At 36.5% G+C, this 27,356-nt stretch overlaps 1 protein-coding gene and 2 long non-coding RNA genes across 7 annotated transcripts; all 3 read left to right on the top strand.

Annotated features, from left to right (window-relative positions):
* Positions 1 to 168: 168 nt before the first annotated feature.
* On the top strand, positions 169 to 2,519 carry LOC127522686 (uncharacterized). Its single transcript, XR_007932657.1, has 4 exons — positions 169 to 428; positions 753 to 872; positions 2,185 to 2,292; positions 2,480 to 2,519. It is a non-coding gene; the product is annotated as an uncharacterized LOC127522686 (long non-coding RNA).
* Positions 2,520 to 2,971: 452 nt separating this feature from the next.
* Positions 2,972 to 3,391, top strand: LOC127522687 (uncharacterized). The gene is made up of 2 exons (XR_007932658.1): positions 2,972 to 3,016; positions 3,125 to 3,391. It is a non-coding gene; the product is annotated as an uncharacterized LOC127522687 (long non-coding RNA).
* Positions 3,392 to 6,887: 3,496 nt separating this feature from the next.
* On the top strand, positions 6,888 to 27,222 carry slc29a1b (solute carrier family 29 member 1b). Of its 5 annotated transcripts, none has more exons than XM_051912879.1 (15): positions 6,888 to 7,110; positions 7,857 to 8,112; positions 19,165 to 19,295; positions 19,906 to 19,978; positions 20,328 to 20,409; positions 20,577 to 20,746; positions 20,833 to 20,972; positions 22,339 to 22,473; positions 22,736 to 22,833; positions 22,920 to 23,001; positions 23,090 to 23,157; positions 23,248 to 23,356; positions 24,605 to 24,690; positions 25,177 to 25,376; positions 26,033 to 27,222. In XM_051912879.1, the coding sequence occupies exons 4-15, from the start codon at positions 19,953 to 19,955 to the stop codon at positions 26,142 to 26,144; spliced, it is 1,308 nt and encodes a 435-aa protein (XP_051768839.1). In that variant the 5' UTR covers positions 6,888 to 7,110; positions 7,857 to 8,112; positions 19,165 to 19,295; positions 19,906 to 19,952; the 3' UTR covers positions 26,145 to 27,222. The 5 variants fall into 5 exon arrangements, with proteins under 5 accessions (XP_051768839.1, XP_051768843.1, XP_051768842.1 ...); XM_051912883.1 differs by lacking the exon at positions 19,165 to 19,295 and adding an exon at positions 8,600 to 8,665; XM_051912882.1 differs by lacking the exon at positions 19,165 to 19,295.
* The last annotated feature ends 134 nt before the right edge of the window (positions 27,223 to 27,356 follow it).

Raw genomic sequence — 27,356 nt, 5'->3', positions numbered from 1 at the left:
TTCTCAATCTAATGAAGACGTCCAATTAGACCGTCTTCACCCGCCCTGACCTCTGAAACATGAGCATCTGACTTCCACAAGGTGAACATTTCAAATATTAGAAGTCACAGTAAATCGCCCAAAAACATACCGGGGTGAATGACGTTAAAAAAAAAAAAAAAAAAAAATGAATCAGCAATAACGCATCTTTCCGAGAAACCCAATTTATGTTTGGCCGCCAGATCACCATCCATTTGGGTGTATCCCAGCGGGACCGGCGTGACGCAGGACAGACGCGGAGGGATCTTCAGGAAAGTGAATAATCAGGTGTATAAAAGCGAGCGGTCAGAAGAAAGAGAGACAGAGCTGAGGAAACTATTCTACACCCGTACAGGTGGACAGAGATCATATACAGCCGACCGGACCGCTGAAAACATCCTGACTGTGAGGTATTTCAATCTTCCATGTTATTACTATTATACTGTTGGATAAAAGCAAACTTTTTACATTTATAGTAGTTGGGTACGCTCTAAAACATGGACCATTGGTTTGAATTAGTCCATACTTAAAAATGCATTTGTTACTCATTACTGAAAATGCTTAAAATGGTAACTTGTTCTACAGATTCATTTTCCCTTGTTTGTTTGTATAATTTATAATCTTAATATTGACTAAAATATAAGACAAAAGAAGCTCATATTGCCAGTTATGCAAAAAGAAAAACAGTCACAGCTGATATGGAGAGTAACGCAGATGTTTGCTCTGACCTGAAGATCAGCAGAAGTCATGTGTTCACTGAGCAGCTGTCAGACGCTCCTCCTGATGGCCGTCTGCGGGGTGTTCTGCTGCCGGACTCTCGCGCTGCCGGCCATCTCTGCGTATCCTGACATCAGGTGAGGCATAAAACTATATTAATCTACAGGTATTAGCTGTAATTTAGTCAACAAAAAAAATGAGTTATAGATTTTTTTTAATTAAAGTTAATGTATAGTGTTTTCATTATATTATATTATAAATGAAATCAAATTAATCGCACCACAGAATAATATGGAGAAAAAAAAAATAAAAAATCAATAATTACTTTTTTTTTTTTTAAATATTGATTATAAATCCTTTAAATACAATTCAAATAAAACCTATTTTATCATCATTATGGGTTCATTTTGCATTGTGACAATATGTTCATGCCGATTTTTATTCAAAATTTGCATTATTGTAACTAAATTAGCATATATTTACTTATATATATTTAAATATATATTCATATGAATAATTCATATAAAACCTCTTATATCATCATTATGGGTTCGTTCTGCATTGTGACAATTTTTTTTTTCAAAATTAGCATTATTGTAACTGAATCAGCATATATTATATTTATATTATTTAAATATATATTAAAATTAAAATGAAACCTTTTATCATCATTATGGGTTCATTTTGCATTGTGACAATATTTTCATGCCAATTTTTATTCAAAATTTGCATTATTGTAACTAAATTTGCATATTATATATATATATATATATATATATATATATATAAATAATTCATATATAACCTCTTATATTATCATGGGTTTGCTTTGCGTTGTGACAATTTTTATTCAAAATTTGCATTATTGTAACTGAATGAGCATATATTTATAATTTATTAAAATATATATATATATATATATAAAATTATTTTTTTATTTAAATACATATTAAAACTAAAATGAAACCTTTTATCATCATTATGGGTTCGTTTTGTGTTGACATTATTTCAATTATTTTGTTGCATTACTGTAAATGAATCAGAATTTTATATATTATATAAAATATATATATATATAATTTTTTTTATTAAATTTTAATATTATTTATAGAAATCATTTATATAATTTATTATTTCATATAGAAGTTATAATTAATTTAAATATATACACATTAACTTTTGTTATAATTATGTGTTCGTTTTGCATTGTGACATGTTAATTGGCATGAAAATTAAGCTACAATGCAAAATAAAATAAAAAACATTTAATATAATATTGGCTTCATGAAAAACAAAATTCATAATTTATGAAAATATTTTTCTTTTGAATTTGAGAAAAATTATTACCTGGATATTTCTTTGCAAGATTCACTCATAAATTCTTCATAAGTTACTAATTTCTTCCCATAAAAGTACATCATTTGTATTTTGCATCTTAATTGTTTCCAGACCAGGCGCTCTGGATGAAGACAGAGAGGACGACTGGACGAGAGACGCGTCGCTGCAGGACCTCGAGGCGTATAAACTCCTGTATGAACTCGCAAACAACATCGAGAGGTGCGTGGAGTTAGCAACGGCTTCATTTACTCTCTCGTAAAACATAATAGAGCCATTTTCAGAGGAAAGACTAAAGCTGTAAATGTGATGATCTTTCATGGGGACAAACAGCTCTGAGTTTACGAGAAAGCACTGAAGACCATCTTACAATCCAATAAAAAGCATTTTTTATCTGTATTCCTTTTAGACCATCCAGACACGCTGACGGGCTGTTCACGAGCGGATACAGCAAACTGCTCGGACAACTGTCTGCTAAAGAATACCTGGAGTCTTTACTCGCAAAGAGAGTCGGGTAAAGAGAAAAAAAAAACTGGATGAATGTGCTAAACATCACATGATAATGTGGCATCTGTTGTGACGCTGATTTAATGAAGCTGTTAATAATGATTTTGCTGCAGTGATGAGCTGGATGTGGAGCAGATGCCTGTGAAACGTCATTCAGACGCCGTCTTCACCGACAACTACAGCCGCTACCGCAAACAGATGGCGGCCAAGAAATACCTCAACTCAGTTCTGGCCGGGAAAAGGAGGTACGACTCAAAAAGGAGGCAAGAGTCATTATTAATAGTGCGATAAAACATCACACAGAGACTACAAGAAACCACCCGCAATTTTTTCCCATCTGAATGCATTTTGTTTTTCATTAAAGCAAGTTTATGATCTCTTATGATCTCTGGTTTAGGTGATGCACTCACGCTCAAACGCTGCCTGTGCTCTTCAACATGTAAGTGCATTCATAGATCATGCCGTCCAAAACAACATCAATTTATCCCTTCTTAAATCACACATATAAAAGTTGTCAAATGGAATAAAATGCGGTTGTTTTCTGTAGGTGACACGGACGGCACAGCTTCAAGACTTCGCCATCATTATATATTCAAGCTTACACAATCTATTACGGGCTGAGAGTGAATTAACGGCACTAAACGCAACACAGACTGAACCAAGCACGTCAGACTCTTGTGTCCTCGCGTGAACGACGCGTCCGGTTTGCTGTTGACTGGAATAATGCTGTTATGTCTATAGAAATCTATTTTGACTGCAGTCATTCTTGATAACTGAAATCAAACCAATAAAAATAATCATGTTTGTAAAAACAGATTTGTCTGCCACTGTCATTCCTTTACTCTGTCATGAAATCCCCAGAAAAATCTATGTTGGATGTGATTCTTTAAGGGGCCGTTTACACGACACCGTTTTCAACTAAAAACGGAAAAAATGTAAGCGTTTTGGTCGTTCGTTTACACGACAACGGCGTTTTGGGGGCCTGAAAACACAAACTTTTCAAAACAGGTTTCAAAGTTAAAGTTTTTGAAAATGATACGTTAGTAATAAATAAATAAATCACGAATTTGTGACATCGCCATCTACTGGCCTGGCAGCAGAATACAGCGTTTTTAGTTGTTTTCGCAGATATACAGCATGTAAACGGGATCATTTTTACAACGTTGTCGTCAGTATGTGATAAACTCAACCGTTTTTAGTACATCGTTGTCGTGTAAACGTACCTTAAATCTATTTATCTATATTCAGACTGAATAATAGTAAGTTTTAATTTCGGGACTGTTTACATGACACCGTTTTCAACTAAATTGGAAAACGTTTTATGTGTTTTAACTGTTTATTTATTTTGGGGGCCTAAAAATGCAAACTTTTTGAAAACGGGTTTCAAAGTGCAAGTTTTTGAAAACGATACCATTATTGTCTCCATGTAAACTAAAAAAAAATGTTAAAAAATTTGTGAAACGGTGACGTCATGCGCTTACGTGTTCAGTCTATAGGCGCGTAAAAAAAAGTCTATAGGCATGTAGTGTTTCTTAAAGTGACATCGCCATCTACTGGCCGGACAGCAGAATACAGCAATTTTAGTTGTTTTCACGGATATGTATGAACAAGATCGTTTTGACAACGTTGTTGTATGAATGCGAAAAACTAAAAAAAAAAAGCTTTTCCATTTTTAGCACATCGTTGTCGTGTAAATGTACCCTAAGTCCTTTTATTTATGTTCAGGCTGCATAATTTTTCATTTAGGGGCTGTTTACATGACATTGTTTTCAACTAAAAACGTAAAACTTAAGCGTTTTGGACGTTCATTTGCACGACAATGGCGTTTTGGGGGGCCTGAAAACACAAACTTTTGAAAACAGGTTTCAAAGTGCAAAAAAGGTGCGTAGTGTTTCTTTACAAAGTGACATCGCCATCTACTGGCCTGGCAGCAGAATACAGCGATTCTTTTGTTTTTTATTTCACGGATGTATGTGAACGGGATATGTTGTCTGTATGTGAAAAACTCAAAAGGATAAACTTTTCCATTTTTAGTACATTATTGTGGTGTAAACGTACCCTAAATCCATTTATCTAGGTTCAGACTGAATAGTAGTAGGTATTGATTTAGTATGCACTTGTTTACTATCTGACAGCACATTTGGACAAGGAGAAAAGCCCTTGAACTTTGGAAGCTCATTTCTGCTACAAAATAAAAGAATTAAAACATTAATTGTGACTTTTTTCTCTTTCGTAATAACTTTTTTCTGTGGTGGAAACAATTATGTTCCATACAGACTCCATCCTAAGCTTTATTTATTTTCTGAATTATGTATTTTTTATTTATTGAGATCAAGTATATTGTACAAACAAGAGTACATGTAACCAAACATGTACAGAAATATAAGAGAAAAACATTGTGCATGCTTTCAAGTTAAGTACTTTTATATATTGCTTCCAAAAACATTTTATGTCAGTTTTAAATAGTTCAAACATAGGCATTTTTTTTTTCAAACCATTTAGTTATTTTAGCATCATTGGGATACTATAATTGATTTTATTAATATTTTGAATCAGTTATTATATTTATATTTTCAGTTTTGATCTTAATTTCAGTTAGTTTTAGTAATTTTGTCATTTTTTTAAATGAATTAAAAATGTCTATATAGATTTATGGAGTCAAAGTTTTTTATATATATTTTATTTTATTTCAGTTAACGTTTATTTTATTTCAAGAAACATTTATGGTTTTAGTTTCAGCTTTAGTTAAAGGGATAGTTCACCCAAAAATGACAATTCTGTCATCATTTACTCACCCTCAAATTGTTCCAAACCTGTACGAGTTTCTTTCTTCTACTGAACATAAAAGATATTTTGAATAATATGGTTAACCAAACAAACAGCTAATGGGCCAAACTGACTGAAAATACTAAGGAAGTCAATGGGGTCCATCAACCGTTTGGTTACCAACATTCTTCAAAATATCTTCTTTTGTGTTCAACAGAAGAAAGAAACTCGTACAGGTTTTGAACAACTTGAGGGTGAACGAATGATGAATTGTCATTTTTGGGTAAACTATCCCTTTAACTATAATAACCCTGCTTTATACCCCATCTTTATTATTCAATCATGACCAGCAGAGGGTAACAAATCACCAAATATCTACAGCTGTTTTTGGAAGAGCATCTTTCCACACTACTACACACTAGATTGCATGGGCACATTTTCCAGTATACATGGAACAACCTATCTGCACAAACTTGAGATAAAAATGCAACTTTAAGACAACATGTGCGTCCCAATTCACGTACTTGTGCACTATTCTATGCCGTTTTGTAGTATAAATAGTAGGAGTGTGTTCACACTGAAAATTTCAAAAAGAAAAAGTGCACTTTAAATACCCGGATGATGCACTTAATGAACCGGCTTCATGCACTCAACTGTCGTAGAGGAGTGGGACTCTGATGCTACATGACAAAATATCCTTATAAAACTGAAAATCACTATATAGTAGGTGAAAAACAGTATGTGACAAAAGAAGTACACTATACCTGAATTCACAGTACTCATAAAAGAGTAGCCAAAAAGTCCTACTACTTCTGGCGAGATTTTGAAGTGTGCATATGATGGACAATTTACTATCCCATAAGGCCACGGGAGAGGATTTGTGAATGGCGGTGACACGACCCAACTGACGCTGATAAGTCACATGATAATGACAACATGGAGAATGTGGTACGTCCAGATTACATTCACACTACACTAGTGTACTTCCACCTATGTCACGCGTGACCTTTCCAACATGACTACGTAATGCGTGGAGCATCACAGAGCAGTGCAAGATGAGCATTTGTGGTTAAAAAGTATATAATGTTTATTTTTTTTAGAAAATGACCGATGGTTTCTCTAGATAAGACTCTTATTCCTCGTCTGGGATCGTGTAGAGCTCTTTGAAGCTGCAGTGAAACCTTCAACCTGAAGTCCACTATACGGAGAAAAATCCTGGAATGTTTTCCTCAAAAACCTTCATTTCTTTTCAGCTGATGAAAGAAAGACATAAACATCTTGGATGACATGGGGGTGAGTAAATTATCAGGAAATTTTAACTCCGAAGTGAACTAAATGTGCACAGTGCATAATTTGGGACTGAACTATTAACTGCATTTAAACAGCATATCATCAACTTCCTGCAGTCAGCAAAAGATGTGGCGTTTTGCACCGCACGTTTCCTGTGGTGTCACGCGTCTTTGAATCCAGCGCATGTAATCATTTTTACCCTACCCTATAGCAACTGCTCGGCCAACATTAAATCACATCAGGTTTTTAAGCTGCAGCTGATTCTTTATAAGGCAGACACAGGTCAGTCTGAGCGGACGAAAAGCAGGACATCCTCTCAGCTCACACTGACCTTTGACCTCTGCAGTGATTAGGCTACTTTAAAACAAAAACACGCTGATAATTGTGGTCAGCTCTCACTCATTGAGAGCATTCCTTCAGATAAGACCTGATGGTCTTTGAACTTCTGCTGTTCAAACACAAGCACAGCTGTTGCAGGTAGGGCTGCTTTCCGTTTATATTCTGTATATTAGTCTGCATTTTATGTTTTGAGCGTGTCGATTAATCGTCTACAGTGAACAGAGCATTCTGGGTTGATGATTGATGGAATACCAACATTTTTTAATATATTTAAGCAGTGAAATATAAGCAATATTTGCCACCGTAAACTGATTTTCAAATAGTTAAATTTAACAATGTTAACTGTGAGGCCTATAATAGAATACTGAAATATATAAAATGTTAAATGACAGATGAATTAATGTAATATTAATTCTTATTATTATCATCATCATTAATGGCTTCGATCACTTTGTTTTGTGCGACTATTAAGCTTAAAATGCTACACATTTGTTATGTTCAAAATTAAGCAAAATTAAGTATTTCATCATGATATTCCACAACAGAACTGACTGAATGAAGGTCTAATTAATTTGACATAAATGATTAATCAATATGGCTGATAATCACACCCTTTATGGGCGGTTAATGATTCTCTAAACTATCAGCGTTGCATCGGGGGCAGAAAGCACTCGCTGAAACTTATTGATTGGTTTGCTTTGCTTTTTAAGTGAAATCCTTCCTTTTTCTTCATTGTGATGCCATGCCATTCCTCATTTACTCATTTTAATGTGTTGATCTGTAGTCATTCTGTAGATCTAGACGTCATCATTGGCTGATTAAACATCTAATGTTTTACTAAAAGATTTTTTCTGTAATTAAAACTGTTCACTGTAATCATACAGATCGTGGCTGGTGTGTGTGTTATCGCACAGATGGATAATACTTGGTTTCTTTAAGACAGCAGCAAAAATTTGACACTGGTGTGACAGAAAAAGGCATGTACCCGCAAAAAACCGTTGCGTCATAGTGAAGAGTGCTTTAGTCAGAGCAGACGTCTGTCTGTGTGACGCTCAGGCTGAAAATTCTCTGAAGTTGGTGTATGAAGTTTGAAGGATTAACAAATCCTTCTTAACAGCTCTGAAACACAGTTCAGGAAAGGTAAGAGCAGAGTACTTTCTAACTGATTTTGTTTCAGTGTATATCGTGCTGTCGCTTCACTAACTAACTTCAGTACTGGATGTGTCAACATAGAAATATTTAATCATACAAACCTGCAAAATGACGTTTCAGTTAAAGGATCTGAAATCTCACTTCAAATCATATTTGACCCTGAAATCAAAAGAAGAATCTGATGTTATTTAAAGTGGCTTTGGGTATTGTGAAAAACACTATAAAATAGGAAAAAATTAAATTATATTTTGTTTAAGTTATAAGACCATTTAGAACAATTGAGATTTTTTTTATTTTTATAGTGAAATTATTTTCAAGACACATAAATAAACACATTTAACATATTCGCCACCAATTCACAGTAAAAACAAATCTTAATTGTCATGAAAATAATGTCAAAATGCAAAAATACCACAAAAGGCTTTGTTTTCTTAATGCAAAATATTATATCATATTTTTCTTCTGTTGAATTTAGGGTCAAATATTACCTGGATATATTTCATAGTAATGTTCATCCTAATATCTATGGAAGCTAAAAAAGGTAAGTGTGACTTTTTATCTCACAATTCTGACAATTTCTTGCAGAGAGTTATACATTATTATAACTCAAAATTCTGAGTGGGAAAAAAGTCAGATAAAATGTCACAATTACCTTTTTTATTTATTTATTTTTATTTTGTGCCAGAAACAACACTCTAAATGCTGGGTTAAAAACAACCCAGCGAATGGGTTGTTTTAACCCAGTGATTGGGTTGTTTTAACCCAGTGACAGTGAATGGACAGCAAATGACACACGGAGGCCAACCGAGGAACCCAGGACAGGCAGGGAGCACATAGGCACCCTCCAAGGCCTTAACCGTAATGACAGGGCTTCATGGGTTGGCCTCAGTGATCATTACTCGAAGTTCGTGAACGACCTCTCTGATCATGTTGAGGCAAACAGGGAGTTCAGAGACGATCTCTGCGTTCGTGTCAAGGCAGGCAGGAATTTCGGGGACGATCTTCATGGTCGCATCAGGACAGACAATGAACTCAGGGGTGGACTCATGGGCTGGAGCGGGCTCTGGAGCGAACTCATGGGTTGAAGCGGGCTCTCTGGAACGAAGTCATGGGCTGGAGCGGGCTCTGGAGCGAACTCATGGGCTGGAGCGGGCTCTGGAGCGAACTCATGGGCTGGAGCGGGCTCTGGAGCGAACTCATGGGCTGGAGCGGGCTCTGGAGCAAACTCATGGCTTGAAACAGGCTCTGGAGCAAACTCATGGCTTGAAGCAGGCTCTGTAATGAATTCATGGGCTGGATCAGGCTCTGGAGTGGACTCTCGAACTGAAGCGCAGTGCACGGCCCAAACACACCAGATGGCCAGCGCCGTAATGGGGTGTGCAATTCTCACTGGAACCACCTCAGACTTGATGCCACAGTAGAGATACCAGCTGCTCGCACCGACAACAATTGTGTGTCTTCAAGGCTTAATGGAGCGCTCTGGAGCGAACTCATGGGTTGAAGCGGGCTCTGGAGCGAACTCATGGGTTGAAGCGGGCTCTGGAGCGAACTCATGGGTTGAAGCGGGCTCTGGAGCGAACTCATGGGTTGGAGCGGGCTCTGGAGCGAACTCATGGGCTGGAGCGGGCTCTGGAGCGAACTCATGGGCTGGAGCGGGCTCTGGAGCGAACTCATGGGTTGAAGCGGGCTCTGGAGCGAACTCATGGGTTGAAGCGGGCTCTGGAGCGAACTCATGGGCTGGAGAGGGCTCTGGAGCGAACTCATGGGTTGGAGCCGGCTCTGGAGCGAACTCATGGGCTGGAGCGGGCTCTGGAGCGAACTCATGGGTTGAAGCGGGCTCTGGAGCGAACTCATGGGTTGGAGCGGGCTCTGGAGCGAACTCATGGGTTGAAGCGGGCTCTGGAGCGAACTCATGGGTTGAAGCGGGCTCTGGAGCGAACTCATGGGCTGGAGAGGGCTCTGGAGCGAACTCATGGGTTGGAGCGGGCTCTGGAGCGAACTCATGGGCTGGAGCGGGCTCTGGAGCGAACTCATGGGTTGAACTGGGCTCTGGAGCGAACTCATGGGCTGGAGCAGGCTCTGGAGCGAACTCATGGGCTGGAGCGGGCTCTGGAGCGAACTCATGGGCTGGAACGGGCTCTGGAGTGAACTCATGGGTTGAAACAGGCTCTGGAGCAAACTCATGGCTTGAAGCAGGCTCTGTAATGAATTCATGGGCTGGATCAGGCTCTGGAGTGGACTCTCGAACTGAAGCGCAGTGCACGGCCCAAACACACCAGATGGCCAGCGCCATAATGGGGTGTGCAATTCTCACTGGAACTAACTCAGACTTGATGCCACAGTAGAGATACCAGCTGCTCGCACTGACAACAATTGTGTGTCTTCAAGGCTTAATGGGCAGTCTCAAACACCTTGGGGTTGCCTTAATGTCTTCATGTGCAACGTTAATGACGACCGGAAACACTGGCGTGGTGTCTATAACGGCTGAAGGCTCTGGTGTAACACCCATGATGGCTGGAGACTCTGGCTTCACATCCGTAACAGCTGGAGGCTCTGGTATGGCGGCCATGACGTGAAAGGCTCTGACATGGTGGCCATGATGGTTGAAGGCTCTGGCGTGGTGGCTGGAGGCTCTGGTGTGGTGGCCATGTTGATTGATTGAAGACTCTGGTATGGCAGCCATGTTGTGAACAGGCTTTGGTGTGGAAACCACAGGACAGGAAGGTACAGACAACACAGGACTAGCGATCATCAGAACTGGGCATGCTGGTGACTGTGATAGGCCAAGCTTCATGGCCACTGGAGCTTGGTGTGTCCTGCCCCCATTCAAAAAATGTTTAGGGGGAACATCCTGCTCTACTTCCCCGACAGTAAAGGAGGACCCACTTAACAAAAGAGCATAGTCTATAAACTGTTCTAAGGTTAGGTGATTTTTCCCCTCTTGGCAAAAGTGACTTTACAGGTTCATTTAGTCCATGACATTAGAAGTCTTTAAGAACAGCATCCTTCCAGTTTATACAATTGGCTAAAGTACAGAATTAAGCAGTGTATTTCTCAATGGTACAAACACCCTGACGAAGGAACAAAATTTCTTCTGCTGGATCCATGTTTGGTCAGTCGTTCTGTAATGAATGGGTATTCAGGCAGGCAAAGGAGCAGGCTGAGAAGCGGATCCACGTGCAGTTAGAGATTTATTAAAATAATCCACAAAATCAAAAATACAAGGTAACTGGCATAAACAATGAAGATAATGACTAACAGAGAACAAGTAAAACACCAGGGCTAATTATACACAAGGCAAGCTTAACAAGGTAATGAGAGGGTGTGGTTAATTGTCATAGGAACACACAAGGGTAGCTATGGAAGCTAACAAGGGAAAAGCAGCAGGGCTGCGTTCAGCCCAGACAAAATGTTGCAAAACATTATTTTTTTTAAATGAAAACGGTGCTGCGTTGAACACCCTGTTCTGATGACGCAAGACTTGCAACTATGGCAGCTGAGAAGGCCATTCTTTGCAGTCTTTTTGAAGAATTGATATGCTATATTTTTACTGTAAAACTCTTACGACAAACATGTCTTCTAATATCTTCAATTGTTGCGTATACCGAGCTGCAGCGGACACATTTGTATAGGACTTTACTTGGACCCATTGTGCGAGCTGTCTCTTTAATACCGCGTGGTTTATATACGTGTTGCTGCTGATTGGGCTGACATTTTTGACACACCCACCAAACAAGAGAAAACATATCTCAAACCCCGTTGCACACCGTTTCCAGGAAACATGACGTTCAACCCGGAAACCGTAGCAAAACATTACGCAGGTAAACTTGACGTGAACGGAGCAAAAGATGACACACAGGATGTCAAAATATGAGTCAAAGACAGACACAGGGAACACAGGCAGGGATTGTGACACAACCCCTGGGTTAAAACAACCCAATCCCATCATTTTTTGAAGCTTCCATAAATATCAAATCTGTCATGAGTAAAAAAAACAATCTTTATTCTGTAAAAGCGAGGCCAGGGAAATATTTTTTAGCTGTTTCACAAATAAAAAATTACAATTTTTATGTGGTGATAGAATAGTGTATCAGTCAGGCCGACTAATCAAATATCATGTAAACAAAGTGTTCTTTTACATCTCATTTGCCACCAAAACACAACTATGTTATGGTTACTTTGGCACTGGCCATTTCGAAAACCATTATTTGTCAATACATAAGTTGACTAGATCACTTTTGTATTGTTTGTGGTTCAGCGAGTCGAAGGAGGAAATCAGCCATCAACACATTGAGATCCGCAGCTCTCTCAGCACAAGTGTTTTCAGGGTTTTTTTTAGGGTGTTTACACACCGTTACTCTGAAACGACAGTACAGAAGAGACTGAGGAATCACTATCTTACAGTCACATACTTCCTAAACTCAACAAACCCACTATTAGCTTTGTTTTGATTGGTGTATTAGTTCACGGTTTCATTGTCTTCGCACAGAATGGGCGCAAATGATGCGTGTCAGTCATGTTTCTCAGATGTTTCTCCTATTTAGGAGAAAGAAACAATTGAGATATCACTGAGATCTGTTCCCTCTGGGCCAGAACACTTGAATCAGCTTGAGACTATATGACCAGCTGTGCTGTGAAACATGTTGTATCTTGCAGTGAAAGTATTTTATCCAGATACGTGCGTCTGTAAGAGAATCTCAAAGGCTGTTGTTGGGTGGAGGATTTTAATGATTGTGTATTCAGGGTTATAAATAGTAAAGATCACTAAGGTCAGTCATTTACATGCATATCTTCATGGCTTTAAAAGTTTATTAGTGACAAAGATTACTATTACTCTTTCTTAGGGTTAGTGATTTGAACAAACCTCTAATTCTAAAAAGTAATTCCTGTTACCACGACTTAAATAAATGCATGGTTGCAAGTCTAATTTATTGTTTTAATGACCTTTTAAGTTGCAAACATTATTTTGTAGATTTCTATTGACATAATAATGTTGATCATTACATCTTACTTAATATCGTCTGATTTAAACTCACATTTTTGTGTTAATTGGCGTTTTTAAAAAATTATGTTGTAGTAACTTAATGAAACTGTCTTGATAACTTCGGAAATTAGGCAGTGTATTACTAGTTCCCAGCATGCTTTGCATAGGACTAGATAAGGACAATAAAAGTGGAAATTAAGTGTTAATTAATTTGTTTTTAGTAAAGCGACTAAACAATCAACTTAAAAATGTGTTTATGCTACAAATTATTAAGTTCCTCTTACTCAAGGAAGGTTGTTGACTGAACGTAAATTCACTCAAAGTTGTCAAATCTCAAAAAAACATTATTGTTGAGCTCTGAAAGAGAATAATTAATTTTAATTACTAAACAACCTGACTAAGACACAGATTATCCTGAATGTCCTTAAAGCAACACCCTTTCAAATAATGTTAAAAACACGCCTCATTTAGGGATAGGGCCAATTAAATATGCATTATGAGATATTAATTACAATATGAGTAATCCCTAGTTATCATTTTATGAACATAAATAATGATTATAAATAAAAAACTATGATAACCAGAAGTATCAGAATAATCAAGTTAGATTTATTTATATAAGCTAGTGCGTTATACAAGACGGCTTCATGTTTATAAAGCAAAAAAATAACAGAATTAATGTTGAAAAGTTCTTCAGTTATGAAATAAATATAATTATTTTAAAGCAGCTCTAAGTTCGGTGTTGATTCAATTCCAATAATAGGGTCGATGTTGCAAATTTTCTGTCTTTAAACCCCCATATAAGTGTATTTCTGTATAATACATTAATTGAGCCCGTTTTGCCACTAGAGGGCTGCATCAGCACAACATGAATTCATCCAGCTGGAGATTCATACACAATTCCATCACTGCCATCAAACACTCAGTACCATTTGAACTGTGCTCTATTCATCAATGGCCGCTTGCAATATTGTATTATGAGCTTTACTAAAGTTAATTTCAATCAAAGATCTCCCAAGGATAAAACAATCGCAGTTGGACGCCACATTAGAGTAGTTTAGTTAGCGATCATCATCTACAGCTGTAACAAACTCGTAACAAAGAAGAGAAAACGCAGAAATAATTCTGAATATTTTTACCTTCGATTATAAATGTCGTTGCATCGGTCAAGAACGGAAAGAGGCCAGTGACGGAAAAAAAATGGAAAGATCTACGGAAGAGGATTAGGGCCAAGCAATAATAAAAAAAATAAATAAAACCATCTCGAGATTAAAGTCATTATAATGTGAGATTAAACTTGTTACATTTCAAGAATAAAAGTCTAAATACAATGTTGAGAATAAAATCATTAAATTTCTTGCTCATGAATGGACACATACACATTAAAAGTATGGCAAAATTTGGAATCGAGAATTGTGAACTCTTTAAAGTTCGTATGCTATTCCTACTTATTCTTTCAATAACAAAGATATACCAATTATAATTATCTAAAGCTGATATCTTTGTTATTGAAAGAAAGACAAATATAGCTTGACTATGTGATCCAATTCTGTCATGTCCTTTATCAGTATGCAATAAACACTGTCTTGACATTTCATTTAGATTTTTTTTCTCGAAATTTAACAAGTTTTATCTCGAAACGCAATGACTTTATTCTTAAAATTGAAGGAGTTTATTCTCAACATTTTATTTCGACTTTTTTCTCGAAATTTAACGAGTTTTTTTCTCGAAACACGACATTGTTCTCAAAATTTAATGATTTTATTCTCAAAATTGTATTTTGACTTTTTTTTTTTTTTCGAAATTTAATGAGTTTAATCCATGATTTTTCTTTCATTAATTTGAGTGACGAAAAACAACAATATTCATGTCGATGACAGATAGGCTCATAGGATTTGTAGTCTCATAGGGTATTGTAGTTTCATAAATATAATATTTGTAATTTATCTTTAAATAATCATTTTTATATAATGGATACTTCACACCATGGATTTTGATTGGTCAATACAGTGTTCTTGTCTAAAATACGCCCATAGCAGCCGAATAAACAATAATAAACCTTAATTAATTTGCTTATTAAAATTATTTTAATAATAATAATGAGTGGCTCAAATTAATAATGTAACAATTTTTGTATATTTTTAATAATTCAGTATCATATTTTTTTTTAAAAATCAGATTTTTAGTAGGGATGCATGATATATCGGCCACCATATCGGTATCGGCTGATATTTGTGCATTTTTAATGTTATCGTTATCGTCCGATAAGAAAATTTGGCCGAGATATTAAAGCCGATAAATAATGGATTATTTCCTTCAGCTGAGACACTTCAGATGTGCACTGTTCACCATGATGGTTTTGAATTGCTTGAAATATGATTAAAATCACTTCAAAAAGAAAATTACAGTTAAGTGCAACATGTGCAGCACAAGTCTATCATATAGGCTACTGTACATAAAATTATAATGAGAACTTTATAATCATGTGCTTGGGACATGGCTTTTAATGATGAGACTTTTGTTTTTGTAATCAGGCTTTGGATTTAGATTTATCGGCCAATATATCGGGTATCGGCTTTTAAATATAAAGAATTATCGGTTATCGGTGCATCCCTAATTTTTAGTATATTATTTTTTATATTATATATTCAATGAGTATTACAGTATTTTCATATATACCCCAACATCCATGAAAGGGTGTGGCGGCGCTGCTTGCTGTAATTTACATGTTTTCCATGGATGATTTTGCCAAGTTGTATTTCTGTCAGCTTTTATCTGCAAAACATTTCTGAGGGGAAATCATTCTTCAAATTGGATTGTTTCCATCATACAAAACATATACGATGTGCCTAAAACAACTGTTGTAATATCAGCAGTCCAGGTCGTATCTCACGTTCAACTTAAATAATTGCCTGCTGGAGAAGTTTAAGCCTGTCAGAAGGAATTTGGGTTGCTGAAGCCTCTATCTCTCTGATGATATTGAACGCCTGGTACAGCACAAGCGGACAGGTTCATCAGAAAGTTCAACAGTGGTGCAAATGTGTCTATTAGAGATCTCAGCTGAACTCATTACTCATGATCATGACCTGTGGAGAAAAGGCGCACTTCCCATATTGGCATAGGTCTTGTGATCAGTTTTGGCCGCTTCAGCATTTTTAAGATGCAACCCTTAGGTTTCGTTCTTGAGGCCTAGTATGGTTAAAATGCTGGTTTTCATATCCTGTGTCTGTATGCAATACTCATTTTACAACACAAACCCCAGTGGAGAAGCGGTATTAACAATAAATGGCATGGCATCTTGCGCATAAAAGCCATTGGCATGTGCAAGCGGATAGTGCGTGCCACTAAAACTTGTGACGTGCCGATGGATTGCGTCATGTGCCCATGAAATGGTTACAGAGCCTGCTGCCGCATGTTGTGACTTATTATATTATAACCACATATTAAATTATAGGCCTATCTATATTTATTTAGATCAATATCAGACTCTGATTACTTGTTTTTGCTAGCATCTAACTTACAAACAAATAACAAATACACACCCGTGGATCTTCCTCAACTGTCATAAGTATTGGTTTATCTTGGGCTGGACAGTGTTACACTTACTTAAACTGACACCTACCGGCGTTAATGCAAAAATAATGGTTTACAGTAGCGGATGTGACTGTGGATGCAGTATTCATAGTGATCCATGATAGATTTATTCTTTGTGTTTCCTAGAATGGGCATTTGCGTGATCAACAACATACAGTGGCTCTGGCATTACACAACATTCAGTGGCACATGCCACTCAAATACATGTGCAACTGACTGACTACATGTTTGAAAATGATTACTTGTTTGTAAATAAGTTTGTAATTTTTTTTTTAAAAAATCACTAAATTCGGCTATTTATTTAGGATTTTGTGTCACAGTTACATCAGTATAGCTGCTGAACCAGTCAGTCACTAATGGAGGAGCCACAACATATGGTGACATCTTCCGCAACATCTTCCGTGCCACATGATGCAATCCTTCTGCACATGTCACAAGTTTTAGTGGTATATGTAAATGAAAACCAGACATGCCACCAGGTGTGACACAACGGCATGTGACAATGGCTTCTGTGCGTAAGATGCCATGTTCACCCAAAAATGAAATTTCTGTCATTAATTCCTCACCCTCATGTAATTCCACTCCCGTAAGACCTTCGTTCATCTTCAGAACACTAAGATAGTTTTGATGAAATCCAAGAGGTATATGACTCGTTCATAGACAGCAATAAAACCATTAACACTTTCAAGGTCCAGAAAGGTACTAAAGACATCGTTAAAACACTCATGTGACTGCAGTGGTTCAACCTTAATGTTATGAAGAGACGAGAATACTTTTTGTGCTCAAAAACAAAACAAAAATAACAACTTTATTCAACAATCTCTTCTCTTCCCTGTCATTATCCTTACGCAGGTGATGCAGTGAAGGCTTCCGTGTTTACGTCCGAATACCAGCTCAGTATTGGCCAAAGCTGATCATGTGATTAGCACGACGCATGTGTGTAATACTGACACAGGAGCCGGCCAATAATGAGACGGCGTTCTGACGTAGAACCTGGAAGCGTTGGACGTAAACAACGTATGAGAATGACACAGAAGACATTGTTGAGTAAAGTCGTTATTTTTGTTTGTTTTTGCGCACAAAAAGTATTCTCGTCTCTTCATAACATTAAGGTTGAACCACTGCAGTCACATGACTGTTTTAACGATGTCTTTAGTACCTTTCTGGACCTTGAAAGTGTTGATTATATCGCTGTCTATGGACGAGTTTCATCAAAAATATCTTAATTTGTGTTCTGAAGATGAACGAAGGTCTTATGGGTGTGGAACGAAATGAGGGTGGGTGACTAATGACAGAATTTTCATTTTTGAGTGAACTAACCCTTTAAAACAGCTACTGGTTCAGTGGGGTCATTTAGTCAATTATTAGTGTTTTTTGTTTGTTTATAAATAAATAAACAAATTATGTATATAAATAATATTAAAAGGTATACTCTGTAACTTTTGGCCTTCTAGCGGTTAAAAAACTAAATTCCATGCATTATGCGGAAGAACATTGTTTTTGGTCGTGCTTCGTGACTGCGGATAATTAGATAAATATGATATTCTCATAACTACAAAGAGAGAGAGATTATCCATGAAACATTCACTACTTGGATTAAGAGATAACCAGTTTAGATGGAAAGGATCTCAAGATGACTAACTGAAGACGCGTTACTGTAGCTTTATCCGTTAATAGACACGGTACTTCTTTTAAAATAAATTCCAGCACAGAACTACAACAACCATAATGAAATGAGCTTCACAATAGATTATGCTTTACAATTAAGTTTATCTGTTCAATAAAACACATTACTCACCTCTAAAAAAACCATAATCTCCGCGCCGCTTTTACATCATTTCAAATCCCTCAATTCCCGCCATCTTCCGAAAGCCAAGCCGACGTTGATTCTGGTTTTATTACGAGCTCTGTCGCGTTCTCTCTTCGCCAGCAGACTCTCCTCTGTTCGGCGTTTGTTTAATAAAACGGGTGATTCCCTGGAGGTTGAAGATTTAGCGACTCCATGTCAGCTTTTCTCGCTCGTTGTGACAACGAAACTGCCACTCCCACACCAGAGGGATATGAGGAGACACGCACAGGCGAGTGAAGTATAGGCAGTTTCCCGCGTAAACCATCCCGACAAGTCTAAAATATAAACGCTTATAATATGACGTACCATATTGAATCAGGGTAAGACAAAAACACGTTTTGGAAGAAGAACTGATGATAAAAGTTACATAGTGTATTTTTAATATAAATAATAAATAATGATTAAAAATAATAATAATAATAATAAAAACAAAATAATAAAATAACTGTATTTACTTTTTATGTCTTCTGAACATTTATGTTTTAGCCTGTGCTTTATTGTTGAGAAATGTCCCACTGAATTTCAGTGGTTTATGTTGTTTTGCAGAAGCGTTTCAGTGTTTTTTGCGTGTGTGTGTGTGTGTGTGTGTGTGTGTGTGTGTCTGGGTGTTCAGATAAGGGTGTCACTGCATATGTATGAGGAGGGCGGAGTCAGATAAGGGAGTCTAACGCTAGTAAAGTCTCCTGCAGCTGTGCAGAGTGCAATAATACAGTAGTGCTCGGATAGTTCAGGATTTGTGTGTCAGTAAGTATTTCACTTCACTTTTTTTATTGCAATTATTTGCAGTGATTGTGAAACTCTTGTAATGATTCTTTTTACTGGTTAGTTAAGACTGAAAGTTATGAAATAACGTTTTTGAAAGTTTTGCTTATATTCTTGCACAATTTATGGTGTGTTTATGATTCCTGTACTTATAGTACATAGAGGTTGAGGATTGAATATTAGTCAATTTAATTCCAAAAGTAAAAAACAAAAAAAAAAAACAAAGAAATTATAGGCCTAGTTTGCATACTGAAAATGAAGCCTGTTTTTAATACTATTTATTATTTATTTGTGTTTAGTTTAGATTTAAACTTAGAAATAACTGAAATGAAAGGTTTTTGAAAATTGAAAGTTTTGTTTATATTCTTGCATGATATTTGGTATCTATTCATTATTCTGTATTGTTTTATTTTTATGTAAATTATGTTGTTATATTATGCATGTTTTAATTATGATTGTACTTATATGGTCTTATGTTGCTTTAATGAATGTTAGAAAGTGATATTTTTTTCATTGATTGAACACTTTTTCACCTTTTCAGTTTTCTTCACTTTTTTTGTCATATATCTGAACATGTCCATGTTCCTTCCAGGTGCTTGAACAATAAAATCCAGTGTCATTATTCTGAATCTCACAGACATGGACCCTCAGGTGCCCAAAGACAAGTGAGTTGAACATCTTATCTCGCTGTTTTGCGAGCCATGACTCGAGATAGACAGATAACAAGAACAAAGTGAGATTCTTGTGAGAGTTTCACTCTGTAGACAAACTGCTGAATCTAAGTTTACATTACCATGAAATTTTTGTGAAAATGATAAAAAATGTCACCTCTGGCTAGCAACTTAAAAAAACAACAACACATACACATTGGCAGGGAAAGAGTTAATCTCCTCAAAGAACTTTGTATTATGTAGTTTTTAAGAAAACCTTCTTCATTCTGTTGCTTCAAAACCCAAGAAACCAAAACACTGATCTGAAGATCTGAATCAGTGAAATATTCTCTTCTCATGACAGATATAATGGCGTGTGGTGGATTTTCTTCATGCTGGGGTTGGGAACGCTGCTGCCATGGAATTTCTTTATGACAGCCACCGTGGTAACTTTGCATGTTTAATCACATATTTCTCGTGAGAAGTACATGTAAAGTGGTTTGGTTTTTGCCATAGTCTACCAAAAATGCTGACAAAGTGTTGCAATGCTGCAAAAGCAATGACTGCACTCTAAAAACAGACAATACGTATCTCTGTTCTGTTTATCTTGTAGTATTTCACCAGTCGCCTCGCAGACCCTTTAAATGAAGCAAACTTCTCAGCCAACGTGACTGAAGAAACCCCACGGAGCGTCTTACAGGCCAAGTTTAATAATGTGATGACGTTGTGTGCTATGGTTCCTCTGCTGGTGTTCACCTGCCTCAACTCAGCCCTTCACCAGAGGTGAGACTCAATAATCAACACTCAAATGAGTCCGTTGATTAATTAACAGGATAATTCAATCTCTAAACTGAGATTTGGATCTCCAGAATTCCTCAGAAGATCAGGATCGCAGGGAGTCTGGCGGCCATTCTGCTGGTGTTTTTGCTGACTGCCATCCTGGTGAAAGTAGACTTGGAGCCGCTGCCGTTCTTCATCATCACCATGATTAAAATCATCTGCATCAACTGTGAGTCTCCACAACGAATGCATGCTGCCATTTCCATTCACACTTAATGGACAAACTTATTTAAATCAACATGGCATTTGATTGAGAACAATATTACAAAGTCTAATAACTTGCTCAACCTCTTTTTTTCCACTCTGAAATATGTTATGGAAGCAGAATCCCAGAAAACATGGATCGTTCTCAGAACTCTAGCTAACATGAAGGTTCTCTCAAAGTAGTTCTTCAAGTAATTTTATATGTAGAATTCAGAAACTCTTGTTATTAGCGACACCGGTGGCCGTTAAGTGAACTGCAGCAGCAACTTCCTCTCCTCGTGGTTGTACTCGTGCACACATAACGTACACTGAATTAACGTGATTCAAGGCTCCGATATACTCACACCGAAGTTCTAGTTAGTTCTTTGCATAGGCTATAAGTAAAAAGAAGTTGGAGTTTACCTTTGCAGCGATATGCTAACGAACATCCCGACGCCGTCCACGCTGCTGAGAGCGACGGTTAGATGAATATGTAAATATGTGCCGCGCGCTTTCCTCTCAAAAACAAAATAAACACAATAAAAATGGCAGCGGTGAGAAAACAGCAGTTAAAAAAATCATCTGATCATAGTGATGTGGATATGTTTGAACCAGCTCTGAGATTCACCAGTATCACGACAGATGAGGTAACTAAACTTACACTGATACTTTGATTATTAAAGTATATTTGAGACTATAGACTAGATCTGACTATAGTTTAAATTAATCACATGACACATTTACATATTACAGTACAGAATGGCTTGTTCAGTTATTCTGAAAGCGAAGCTCTCGGGTGTAACCGTCACATCCTTTTGATTTTCCCGGCAAAAACGACCCGAGGCCTTCACATAAAAATCAGTCTACAGGCTTTCATAGACAACCTAGTAAGTCTCGTTGTTCAGGTTATAAGCTGTTCACACATTGGCAATAAAAAAGCGATTAATATATAGCCCCTTTAATAAAACATTTGTTCAAAGTTATCAGGTCTTTAATAATGTTCTCAAAAAGCGAGCACAAAAACATTATTTATACATCATTTTTGGAACGTTTTTACCTGAAATATTTCGTTGGATGTTTGTCTAATGTTTTTTAAATGTTACTTCTCATTTCAGAATATTCAGAGAACATTTGAGAAATGGGAACAAATGGAATGTTCCCTTAACGTTCACATAACCAAGAAAAAACGTTTTTTTTTTTTTTTATAACATTGACGTTTTGAATGTTTAGAGAACCATTACAAAACGTTCTTAGAACATATTTTTGTTAGCTGGATGGGTCGTGAATGTCATTTCATGTTTTCTTGATGTAGTATATTTGAAGCTGTGTAAAGCCATGTGTGTTGTTCCCAGCGTTCGGAGCCGTCCTGCAGGGAAGTCTTTTTGGAATGGCCGGCCTTCTTCCAGCTTCCTACACGACACCCATCATGAGCGGACAAGGCCTCGCAGGAACCTTCGCTGCATTCGCCATGATCTGTGCCATCGCCAGTGAGTCTTTAATTACAAAAACATAATTTCTTTGAAAAAACATGCAAAAGTCATATGCACTAATGCATCTATGGTGCAAGACACACTTTACAACTCAAATAACACATTATTTTATTAAAGAATAAATATAACCAAGCTTATATTCACATTTCTTTATTTTAGGTGCCTTAAAACAAAGCAATTAATATCACAGATGCATTAAAGACGAAGGTTTCCTTTAATTTTGTGATGAAGTTCATATAAACCTCGTTCTCTCTCTCAGGTGGTTCTGCTTTACATGACAGCGCGTTTGGATACTTCATCACAGCGTGTGTCGTTATCGCCCTCGCAATCGCATCATACGTCGCCCTTCCTAAACTGGTAAGATCCAAGCGGCTGGAAAGATCCGAAGGCGTTGATTTAAATCACGAAACATTTACAATATGTGTGCTTTTTTTCGTCTGTAGGCATTTTTTCAGTACTATCAGGAGAGTCAGCAGAACAAACCAGCTGAGGATGAAGAGAACAAGATGAATCTGCTGAAGAAAGGTGACGTCACGTTATTCAGATCAGATGTTGCTGCAAAACGTCCGAATTTTATAGTCAAAAACATATTGATTTGAATGTACTTCTGTAGATCAGCGGCAGCAGAGCGCTGGAGACAACGACAAACAAACACCTTCCATGCTGGCCATCTTTAAGAAGGTAAACGCACAGCTGCAGCAACACCTTAGCATCGTGGCAGTGAGTTTTGGACAGATAAAAGTTTCATTTTTCTTGTATTTCTCTCTTCAGATCTGGGTCTTGGCTCTCTCTGTGTGTTTCGCCTTCACGATCACCATCGGCACGTTTCCCGCGGTCACTGTGGATGTGAAATCTACCATCGCTGATGGAGGAGCGTGGGGTGAGAGTGGGATTCACTAGAGATCAGCGCTTCTCAACTGAATGATCATTACTGACGCCAGCATAAGAAAAAGAGCATGCTTTGGTAAATCATAATTATGACATGTAAAGTCAAAATTATGACATACTAAGTCAAAAGTCATAATTCTGAGATTAAAAAAATGGCAAAATGTCATTTGACATACTAAGCTATATATGAGATAGTAGAAATTATGACAATTGTTAGATTTTTTTAGAAGATATTTGACTTATGCCATAATTTTGTCTTTTTAATCTCATAATTATGATTTAGTGCATCAATTTCGACTTTATTTCATAAATATAGCTTGTCATATTTGACGTGTCATAATTTTGTATGTCATAATTATGAGATAAATCAAAATAAGATAAAAAACTTCAAAAAATGTAAATTATAACATACTATCATTACTGACATACTAATTTTTATAAGTGACAGTCATAATGACAGTCATTAATTATAAGATAAAAAAGAAAAATTATGACATACTAAGTCATAATTTCATTTTTAATCTCATAATTACTGTCTTAATTGTGACATAAAAAGGTGAAATCATGACAAAGTCAGAATTATGAGATAAAAAGTCAATGACAAGATAAAAAGTCAAAATTATGACACTAAATTATGAGATAAATCAAAATAAAAATTGAAATTGACATACTAAGAGATAAAAAAGTAAAAATAAAAACATACTAAGGCATCATGAGATCAAAATTATGGCACTAAAAATATGAAATAAATTGAAATAAGATAAAAAGTTGAAATTATGACATACCAAGTCATAATTATCAGATTAAAAAGGTGAAATTATGACCAAAAGTCAGAATTAGAAGATAAAAGTCAATTGACTATCTCTTAATTCTGACTTGTTATAATTTTAAATTTTATTGGCATAAAAAGTAAATTATGACATTTTATCTCATAATTATGATTTAACAAAGCATGATTTGTTTTTCTCTGATGTGGCAAGAATGTGCTTCTGTACAGTAGATCATGTGTCTGATAATGATTAGACGGCAGGAAAAAAACAAATTCAAATATGAAAATAGCCATAAAGTGTTTGTGCAGTGAATTATGCCTGAAAACCAAGAAACATTTCGAAACCAAACAAGACTGTGAATCACTTCTGCTGCGGATTATGCATTTACAAGATGTGCAGTTCAGGAGAATATTAATACACTTCAGTGTTTGAATATGAATAATGAATATGATGAAACTCTCTCTCTTCAGAGAAGTACTTCATCCCAGTGTCTTGTTTCCTGTTATTCAATGTGTTTGACTGGGCCGGCCGCAGTCTGACCGCGTTGTGTATGTGGGTAAGAAACGTTCAAGCATCTCACCATGTCTTAAAAACAGAGTTTGGACACTGAAGTCAGATCAAGTGCTGCATTAACAGTTTGAGCATTTCAAACTATACAAACTTCTTTTTCCCAAATGTTCTGATTGTGTTTATGCATCCTTTAATTTTATATTTTGTATCTAATTCTAAACTGTGACTAAAGTGTTCAAACACTTGTTGAGGTATATTCAGATTTCTGCAGATTCTAGGGAGGATCCTACAAATATTATTTTGTTGACACATGGATATTGTGACTGAAGTGAACATTAAATGCATGTGTTCACAAAATATACGAGTCTCAGAATCAGCAGGTGGGAGGATTTATATACAGTAATAAATTCGGATGACTGGATGGATATTGGTTTGTGCAATGAAATTCAGTGCAGCTGTGTAATGCAAAAAAAAAAAAACTATTTTATGTATATTAAATTTTCACCTCTCTCTCTCTCTCTCTCTCGGTCAGCCTGGTAAAGACAGTAAGCTGCTGCCGGCTCTGATAGTGGCGCGTGTGATATTCGTCCCTCTCTTCATGCTCTGTAACGTCCAGCCTCGCTTCAATCTGCCCATCTACTTCTCAAACGACTTCTGGTTCATCGCCTTCATGATCCTCTTCGCCTTTTCCAACGGATATCTGGCCAGTCTGTGCATGTGCTTCGGACCCAAGTGAGTAGAGGACACATCCACCTAAAACACTGAAAAATACAGTAACACTTTATTTTAGTGTCCTTGTTACACGTTACATGTAGTAATTAATATTAATTGTGTATAATTACATGCAACTGAACTTAACCTGTAGTTAATTATTATTACTCAGAACTTGTAATGTAAAGGGTTACAGTTACACTGTAATTATACTTTTAAGTACTAAGTAATATTAAGTAACTACATGTACTAACTGTAGGGTTCGGATTAGGGTTTGTTTTGGTTTGGGGTCAGTTTCATATAATTATGCATAATTAATAGTTATTACTAAAGTAACTACATGTAACACTAAAATAAAGTGTTACCGTTCTCTATTTATATTATATAATTTTATCATGATTTAAAGTCATGAAAGGGAAATTGTGCACGTCTTTTCTTCCCTATTGTGCCGTATATCCAAGTGAAACGCTTCGCAAACAAGAACAAATGTAGGGCGGGGCTTGATTTTGTCTGTGGGGAATTGATTGGATGGTTGTGGTTTGCTATTGGTGGATCTCATGTGAGTGACAGGTTGCCCCGCCCTCATCATCAGAGAAGAGAAGAGGGAGGTGAAGTTTTTTCAACAATTTCACAATAGACTCCGTCACTTATGAGCGTATCCCTTGTTTTTGTCACAGGAAGGTGGATCCAAGCGAGGCGGAGACGGCCGGAGCGATCATGGCCTTCTTCCTGTCTCTCGGTCTCGCTCTCGGAGCGTCTCTGTCGTTTCTCTTCCGCGTGCTCGTCTGAAGTCTCGACACGCCCAGATGAGACTGAATGAGCGTTACAGCTGCTCTCACACCTCAAAAAAAGACCTGATCTCGAGTGAACGGGCACATGATGAATGTACAGTACAGATCCCACTGGATGAGGCTGACGCTGGAGGCCTTTAATAAACTCTTACAGCCCATAACGTAAAGAACTTAAAGCTTACACTACCATTCAAAGGTGTTTTTGGGAGGGAAAGAAATTAATACTTTTATTCAGCAAGGGCGTATTAATCAAAAGTGACATTAAAACATTTATAATGTTACAAAAGATTCTATTTCAAATAAATGCTGTTCTTTCTATTCATCAAAGAATCCTGAAAAACTAAAGTATTGTGGTTTCCACAAAAAATATGAAGCAGCAAAAACTGTTGTCAACATTGATAATAATCAGAAATGCTGCTGAAAAATCAGCTTTGCATCACAGAAATAAATTACATTTTAAAATATATTAAAATAGAAAACAGCTATTTTAGATTGTAATAATATTTCACTGTATTTTTTGATCATATAAATACAGCCTTGGTGAGCAGAAGAGACAAAAACATTAAAAACTCTGACCCTAAACTTTTGACTGGTAGTGTATATTAGTATTAGTACTGTTGTTATTGTTTAAGAGTGTTTTTTTAACACATTTTACATGAATAGTTCACTCAAAATGAGTTTTTGAATGTGAACCATTTCTTCAAATCAGTTGTTTTTAATCACAGCTTCCTCAAAGATAGAATTATCACAGCACATTTAAGACAAAACAGTACAGTATGTCATTTTTTATATTCAAATCTATATTTTTTCTTTATAGAAGTTTATATTAGGCAAATATTGTATTGTAGCTGTTTTTAATAATCAGATGAAGGTGAAATGCATTATGATATTATAGTATTTAACTCATCAATGTGAAGTTTTAAAGTTTTCAGCGCATACGATCAAACCAACTCTACCTCGTACCATATCGAACAACTTTTTTTCCTCTACACTACATCATTCTCTGGAAGAGAAGACACCAAAGTGCAAAATATTATATGCTTTATTATTAATAAAACCTGTTGTTTGCTTCTGCATTGATTGTTTGTGTCCTGGTTGCAACAAAACCCTCAAGAATGGCCATTTTATATATAAAAAGTTTCTATTCTGAGAGACAAACATTTTGATTGATATGAGTTTGTCGTTTTGAAAAAGCATTAAAACTGTTCAT

The sequence above is a fragment of the Ctenopharyngodon idella genome, chromosome 11, assembly GCF_019924925.1.
Source record: "Ctenopharyngodon idella isolate HZGC_01 chromosome 11, HZGC01, whole genome shotgun sequence".
NCBI classification, from domain to species: domain Eukaryota; kingdom Metazoa; phylum Chordata; class Actinopteri; order Cypriniformes; family Xenocyprididae; genus Ctenopharyngodon; species Ctenopharyngodon idella.
The sequence above is the reverse complement of the archived record's forward strand: the minus strand, read 5'-3'. Positions and strand labels throughout refer to the sequence as shown.

Excerpts from the sequence above, each read along its gene's own strand:
- slc29a1b (XM_051912882.1), top strand. The coding sequence starts at position 19,953 with ATGGACCCTCAGGTGCCCAAAGACAA. Across the intron at positions 20,973-22,338 it reads TAAAATCATCTGCATCAACT|CGTTCGGAGCCGTCCTGCAG; the intron begins GTGAGTCTCCAC and ends TGTTGTTCCCAG. Across the intron at positions 23,158-23,247 it reads TGCTGGCCATCTTTAAGAAG|ATCTGGGTCTTGGCTCTCTC; the intron begins GTAAACGCACAG and ends TTCTCTCTTCAG.